Source organism: Triticum dicoccoides, chromosome 6B, assembly GCF_002162155.2.
Source record: "Triticum dicoccoides isolate Atlit2015 ecotype Zavitan chromosome 6B, WEW_v2.0, whole genome shotgun sequence".
Lineage (NCBI taxonomy): Eukaryota > Viridiplantae > Streptophyta > Magnoliopsida > Poales > Poaceae > Triticum > Triticum dicoccoides.
The window spans coordinates 87,352,512-87,360,416 of record NC_041391.1 but is presented as its reverse complement, the minus strand read 5'-3'; the positions used below and the strand labels follow the sequence as shown (position 1 = coordinate 87,360,416).

The 7,905-nt window shown below is 44.8% G+C and overlaps 1 protein-coding gene across 8 annotated transcripts; it reads right to left on the bottom strand.

The window, feature by feature from the left end:
• Positions 1 to 4,828: 4,828 nt before the first annotated feature.
• Positions 4,829 to 7,309, bottom strand: LOC119326136. Of its 8 annotated transcripts, none has more exons than XM_037599843.1 (4): positions 6,591 to 7,309; positions 6,140 to 6,248; positions 5,675 to 5,838; positions 4,829 to 5,310 (listed from the first exon to the last, which is right to left on the bottom strand). In XM_037599843.1, exons 1-2 carry the CDS (start codon positions 7,233 to 7,235, stop codon positions 6,234 to 6,236), a joined length of 660 nt encoding a protein of 219 aa, XP_037455740.1. In that variant the 5' UTR covers positions 7,236 to 7,309; the 3' UTR covers positions 4,829 to 5,310; positions 5,675 to 5,838; positions 6,140 to 6,233. The 8 variants fall into 8 exon arrangements, with proteins under 8 accessions (XP_037455740.1, XP_037455741.1, XP_037455742.1 ...); XM_037599844.1 differs by having other exon boundaries at positions 5,675 to 5,752; XM_037599845.1 differs by having other exon boundaries at positions 5,675 to 5,747.
• Positions 7,310 to 7,905: the final 596 nt, after the last annotated feature.

Sequence of the window (7,905 nt, the reverse complement as noted above, 5' to 3'; positions counted from 1 at the left end):
AAAGCGCATTGGGAAGATAGAAGTACATTCTTTTGTGGACAAATTTTAAACCCAAACATACACTCTTCACCGGACGGGGGAGTATATATTTTGACGCTTGCAGAGGGAAAGTGCTCACTAGGTTTAGATTTGCATGAACCGAACATGGCATAAGAAGACGGTAGTAGGAAATGATTCAGTTGATGTGACTTTTGTATGAGAGCAACATCATGGTTTAATATGACTGTTGACGTGCAAAGATTAGTGTTGCCAGGGTCGAAAGAGGGCCGGTGCATAATCCAATGTGATGTATGATCTCATGGATCTTCAAATCTACCGTTGGAATCAATAATAGGCATCCACGCAGGTAGAAAACACCAGTCGAATCATGTTAACAATATCCATGGACATATAATCTAACAACGGAGTCTTCACATTTGTACGATTGTACATTAGAGAGGTCTGAGATTGCGATCTAACAACCGAGTCTTCACATATGTACAATTTTAAATCCATGATTTTGTTTTTCAAATTGGCAAAGAATTTACAAAGTTCAGGAATGTTTTTGAAATTCATAAATATTTTTCATACTCAAGAACGATTTTAAAATTCATCAACGTTTTTGTGAATTCACAAAAAAATCACTAATATCTATAAATTCACGAATATTTTTCAAATACCTGAACATTTTAACTTTTTGACTGTTTTTAAAAATTCATTAACATTTCATAAAATTCAGGAACATGTTTCTGAAACAGTGAACATTTTTTGAATTGAACTTTTTTTAAATGATGAACTAAACAGTGAACTATTTAGTTGTCAAGCATGACAAATTTCTTTTCGGATGCTTTTTTAGGTTTGTTTTCCCTTTTCGGATGACAACTTTAGTTGTAAAAAACGTCAAGCCCACTGAATTGACACTTATTTTTCTAAACCTAATTTTTTTACCTATTCTAAAAAGAAAATCTGGTTTAATATGGTTTATAGGCCTGACGCATTTATCTCCTTGCACAAAACTTAATGTGCATTTGCTCGCTATCCACCCCTCAAAAAAAAAAAATTTGCTCGCTATCCCGTGCGCTATGCACGGTATAGGTAGGAGCTCCCACAATCCACTCCCTATCGTCCTCGATCTGATCCTCGTCTCCAAAACAGCCATCCGTATCTCTGTTCTCTCCATGCACGCTCCCTTTCTCCCCATCAGTTCATGAAACCCTAGATCAGATCGACGGCGATCGATACAGACTAGTTTCGTTGGTGGGAGAAGTCCGCTGGATGGATATCGCGACCTCCTCCGAAGATGACGATGAAAGGGAGTATTTCGCTTCGTGGATCAGGAGTCAAATCAGGAGGAACCGTCAAGATCCGGCTGTTATCCAATGGGTGCCGCCGGTACACAGATCTCTTCGAGGACGCCTGGGGATGGGACAGGCTACTGCCGCACTGCGGTGTCTCGGTAGCCATGTATTTGGACTACCTGAAGGAGTATCACAAGCGCAATCGCATGGATTACGTCGTCGCCGCTGCCGGCGGCGGCAACTCAAAGCCCGAGGAGTGGCCGCTCAGGTCGCGAGCGGTGAACGACGACGCCCAGTTCGACCCGAATGGGTCCCTTGTTGATGCCGCCCAGTTTTGCCTGGACATGGAGTCGCGGTTCATGTCGGCGTGGAAGAACCGGCGAGTGAGCAACGTCAAACATCTGAGCCAAATGATACAGGAGCGAGCTCGTCTCATCATCAATGGCAAGAGCCAAGAATTCTTTGAAACTGCTGCAGCTAGCTTGGTGTGTATTGCCAACGATGCAGTTTTGGCGTCTGAGCTGCTGGACCGTGGGGCGAGAGCCACCGATGATGAAATCTTATTATGCAACCTCATCCGCCACTGCGCGCTGAGTTTTATGGACATGACGGCAGGGCCTCCTGAATCTGCCGCCGCCATCGCCGCCATGGTGGGCGTTGCCAAAGAGGCGAGGATAATGTGCGAGCGGATGAGGGAAGTGAAGCAACTTCACGACATTCGCTCTTACCACCCGCCATCCCATAAGATGCATCTTTCTGAGATGATCCGGGGCCCGGTCTTTAGGGTTATGAGGCACATGCTGACGAATTCTACAGGGGGCGACAATACTTATATGGCAATGGATTTTAAGAAGAAGAAGAAAAAGAAGAGGCCTAATGCGGAAACCTCGAACGAAGAATTTTTACAGGGGCAGCTTGCTGAACGAGAGAAGTATATTGTTGAGCTGGAAGACAAGCTGAGCGACAGGGACAAAGAACTGGGTGCTTTGAAGTTTAGGCATAAAAAGCATCTTCGCAGAGCGCAGAAGAAGAAAGAGCTCGCAGAAGCCAGGAGGAGTGTGTGTGATAATTGTGAAGCTGAAAGAGCCCAGCATCAACAAATACTACATTATAGCCAAGAATGTCTGCAAGAAAAAGTAAACAAGTTACATGCATTAGAGGAACAGCATAAGGTTGCTCAAGACAAGTTAAGGCGGGCCAATTCTTTGATTGCGCGAGTTGGAGAAATATATAGGTTACACTCTTAGTCACTGGAAGCCGAGTCACGTGAATGCGCCGAGCAATTTGATCCAGATCATGCCACAAGAGATAGTGCCTCTGCTCTCGGTTCCAGATCTTCAAATTCAATGCCCTCAAATGAAGTCAAACTTGTAGCAAATTAATTAATGGGGGGAAACACGAACGTCCATCTATTCACCCTGCCTACAGAGTATTGGAGGAAAGCAACAGCAGAGTTCTGTAAGATGCCAAATACGTTTACCTGTGATACAAGTGCCGGTACATATGCTTGAACAGAGCCAACACCGATTCTCGATTATGCGGGCAGAGGGTGATGGCCTTGGTTTACTCTTCTATATGGACCGCAGTTTCCAGTTATGGTAGAGGATGACTGATTATAATGGTGTTGCTTCATGGGGGCTGGGAAGAACTATTGGACTGGACAAGCTTTCCGTGAATCTAGAGGGGAATGACATAGTGATACTAGGGTTCGCTGAGGAAAATAATGTGGTGTTTGTACCACACGTGACATCCGCTTTATGGTCCATCTTGAGTCATCACAGTCACAGTGCCAGAAACTGATGGGAACCTATTCTCATTATCATCATCCATTCGAAAGTGTGTAAACTGCAGGTAATAGCATGCCTTCGATACTGCTTGTAACAAAATCAAGTTAATTTCCATAACGAGGAACAAGGAACATTTCAAATGACTCAGTAAGCTAGGATGTTTGGGGTGTCTGCTACTTTCCGGAAATATTGTTATTTGAAGCACTAATCTTCTAGCCTTCACTGAGAACAGAATACAGATGCGGGCAAAACTTAGCAATATGCTAACACTAAGAGTCGAAGGCGTGGCAGTAAAAAACTATCCGTTATCCTGAAGGTGTTCTCTGTTTATAACATATCTGTTACCTAATCTCTCTACGCATTGGGCAACCGGAATGAAGTCACGGTGGCTTGCTTGGGTTAATGGTCTGTGTGTAATCGTTTTGCTTCTTCGGAGGAAGCAAGTTCGTTCACCTGTCAGCCATGCATGCAGTACTTATGGTCGAATCTATGCTTATTTCTTTTGTCCCATGTTGATGTTGTGTCAGGTTGAGATTTCAAATCTCTACCCGGTCCGTTCCTAGATATAAGATCTTTTAGCGATTTTCATACGAAGTACATACGGAGTAAAATGAGTGGATCTACACTCTAAAATATGTCTATATACATCCGTATGTAGTCTATATTGGAATCTCTTGTATTTAGGAATGGAGGGAGTAAATCTGTCTGCTTTATGTTTTGTCCTATGATGTTCCTTTTCCTATTTTGTATGTGCACGCACTGGGCGTTCATATTTGTGTCTGAAGAAGAGAGCGGGATAGCTTTGTTGGTGTAGAAGGGTACTTTCGTTGTGGAACTATATTCCTTAATTATATTTGTACTAAATATAGTTTTGAAGACCGTGCCGTATGAAGCACTACTCCGAAAATCTTGCATGCTCGGTTCAGTTCTTATTTAACTTTGCACATTTTGTCTTTTGTCTTACTTATTTAACTGCTAGAAAGATTGCCCTATTTCTAGAAAAACTAGAGAATGTTTCTGTTGCAAAAAAAATATAATATTGTGTTTTTGAAAAAAAAAAAACGAGCGCACTGATTTCTTACATTAAAGCATCTTAGAATAAAATGCTCACGTTGTACAAGTGTGATCGAAAATGTATGCGGAAAAATAATATTGTGACAGTTTCCCCTATTTTTCATTTTTCGATGGTGGTCCTGTCCTACATTGTCATTTATACGCATTGCGATCTTTAGCCTAACAAGGGGACAACCTTTCAAAGAAAATAAGGCAACTAAATCAAGTAATTTATCTTTAGCCTAACAAGGGGACAACCTTTCAAAGAAAATAAGGCAACTAAATCAAGTAATTTGTGCGGTTTAGCGGTGTTACCTGTTCTGCTCCATAGTTCTTGTCGTGGTTTTAGTTAAAATTTGAAACGGAGGCAGTAACTATCTAAGCTCTGCTCAACCGCATTGCATTCCTGTTTTTTCTTGCCGCTACAACCGGAGTTTGCGGCTGCCAGTGCCAGAGCTGACGCAACTGCTATAACACTCAAGAGACCTTGTGCAGATAAAACTAGAGCTAATAACTGTTACCACTCAAATCTGAAGAGCTCATTCCTTTCACAAAGTTAGCGTTAGGCACAAAGTGTTTCTTCGTAAACGCCTCCAGAGTAAAAAAGAAAGTTTAAGAAACTTAAAGCAAATGCAGTCAGCGATGTGTAGAGGCGAAATCCATGCTATTACTGCTACTTATGCAGGTGCAGTTCAACAAGAGGGAGCTGCCTCACTAAATACTGAAGCGGTTCAACATTCATTAGTCAGAACAAGCTTTCGAAAGACTGAGCTCAGAACCACAATGGGGCATCATGGAGCACGAGCAAAAATAGCGGCGGAACCTAACTGACTGATGCAACACACAAGATAACCAAGCGCGCGCACGCTTGCGCACACACCAATATGCAAGCAGGATGAGTTCACATGTGAGCTTGCTAAACATGCTTGCTTAGAACTCAGCAAATTAAAGGAAACACAAGTTAAGTACTGATTTTCGGAGCACGTCCATGTGCGTTCAGCCTTCATGCCAGTTCACGGGTGCCCATGGGAAACAGATGATAGACGGAAGTTACCAGATAGAGCAACTAATTCCTACAAGTCCACTTCACAGCTGACCGGTGCATGCTAGTCAATCTCCTGCTTGAACATACAAAATAGAAGAGCCTACACACCCAACAAGACATTTCTTCATTTCAGTCACCAGAATGTAACCTGCGGGGCAAGCAATATCATCAGTCAAATGATTTCACATCATTCTTCAAAGAAAAGATATTGGAGTTAATCTCATAAATATGCATGACACAAAACAGTAAACATTAGCTTCAACATTGCTGAATTTGTGTCAGAAGCCCCAAAGGAGATCACCTTAGCATCATTACTTTATTATTAGACAAAACCAACACTTGAATCATTTTTACGTACTCCGTATTACTTATTTTCACAGATTCGCATGAAATTGTTTCATCTTTATTTGTGCAGTCACATGACAATGCTGATCAATAGTTCAATACAGAAACAGAACATGCAACATTTCCATGCAGACCACCGGAGTAAAAGGAAAGTTTAAAAATCTTACAAGTAAAGGCAAGTCGGCGATGTGTAGAGGCGAAATCCATGCTAATGTTGCTTTGGCTTTGATTTACCCATGCCTGTCCTGATCATCTCAAAGAAAGTAAGATAGCACTGAAACAGCTATTTATGCAGGTGCAGTTCAACAAGCAGGAGCTGCCTCATTAAATACTGAAACGGTTCAACATTCATTAATCAGAACAAACTCTGAAAAGACTGAGCTCATAACCAGATGGAAATTCCATGCACACATACGCACAATGGGGGCATCATGGAACATAAGCAAAAAGAGCGTCGAAACCTAACTGCCTGATGCAACACACAAGATAACCAAAATCACGCACACTTGCGCACACACCAATATGCAAGCAGGATGAGTTCACATGTAAACTTGTTAAACATGCTTGCTTGGAAACCAGCAAATTAAAGGAACCACAAGTTAAGTACTAATTTTCAGAGCACACCAATGTACCTTGAACCTTCAAGCCTACATAGAGAGTCAATCTTCACTTTCGGACATACAAAATAGAAGAGCCTACACCCAACAAGACATTTCTTCATTTCAGTCACCAGGATGTAACCTGCGGGGCAAGCAATATCATCAGTCAAATGATTTTGCAACATTCTTCAAGGAAAAGCTATTGGAGTTATTCTCATAAATATTCTCATAAATATGTATGACTCAAAACAGTAAGCATTAGCTTCACCATTGCTGAATTTGTGTCAGAAGCCCCAAAAGCGAATCATCTTAGCATCGTTACTCTATTAGACAAAACCAACACTTAAATCATATTTACATACTCCATATTACTTATTTTCACGGATTCGCATGAAATTGTTTCATCTTTGTTTGTGCAGTCACATGACAACGCTGATCAATATAGAAACAGAACATGCAACATTTCTCAGCCAGTAGCACGAACCAAAGAGCTCCAGCTGGGAGATGCAGCTACACACCATTGTCCGGTGACCGAAGAGAAGACAAATGTGACCAACTTGCTCTTGTAGCACGCCGTGCAGATCACCGAGAACGAGGTCTCATCCTCATCCTCGGCAGCGGGACCGAGCATGGGCCCGAATTCGACAAGGCGCTCTTGCTGGACGGCCATTTCCTCGGGTATGGACGGGAGCAGCACGTACCTCCGTGACACGGGATCGCACACGGCGAGGTTTGGGAAGGCTGCACCCGCGCCGAACAGGTAGCTGCGCTCGAGGAGGACGCGGCCGTCGCGGATGTCACGGTGGTACCAGGGGCTGAGCAGCTCCTGATGGGGCTGGGGCGCGGGAACGAAGGAGTAGGAGAAATCCGCGCCGTCGGCGAGGGCTCGGGCAAGCGGGGCGGAGGGATGAGGTTCCTGCGCGTGGTGGAAGGCGCGCTTGTCGACGGCGAACCCCAGGAGTGGCGGCGGATGGAGAGCGCGGATGCGGCGGAGGAAGGGGCGCTCGGTGATGATGCGGCGGAAACGGGGGCTGGCGGTGGAGGCGCGGGCGAGCGCGGCCGGCGTGGGCAGGCGAATGAAGATCTCCTCCAGGATCTCGTCGGCGAGGTGCCGCTCCGGCTCGGCCATGGCGGGCGGGCGGGCGGCCGATCGACGGCCGCCGGGGCGGAGAGGAATGGGGATTAGGGTTGGGGGAGTGAGCGCGGTTGTGATGCGGTGTGTGCTGTGCGAAGCAAGCGAGTGGGCAATGTAAAGGAGAAAAAATGTTTTAATGGTCTGGATAATTTCAATGTGAGTGGTCGTACTACGAATCTACGATTTTTTATTTTTTTTGCGAAATTACGAATCTACGAATTTAACTTGGCAAAGAAGAAGATTTCCACTAATTCGCCTTGCCCTTGCCCTTCTCCTTGTCATCTCTGGGGTCGGCAGTAGTACATGTGAAGACGAGATAAGAGTCATCGTTTCGAGGGGTCGTCCGAGTCAGAGGAGGTGGAGGAGGAGACCAACGAAGCGTTGGGCGACACACACTTGCTCCTAGGCGAGACGGTGGGGTTTGGCGGTGGCAGGCCCTCGATACCCTCCTGCAATGTATTCACATTCCTGCGGCAAGACGGCGGGCGTCCGTCTCGGTGCTTGTCAATGAGCGGGGCATTACATTGTGGAGCAGCCGCTCCTCATCGGACCCTGAGGGCACGACGATGGGAGCGAAGCGCGAGCTACCCCTCCTCAACATCCAACCACTTGAATGTGTTCTTCAAGTGCTTCACTTTGGCGGTGACCTTCTCCTTACTGTGGA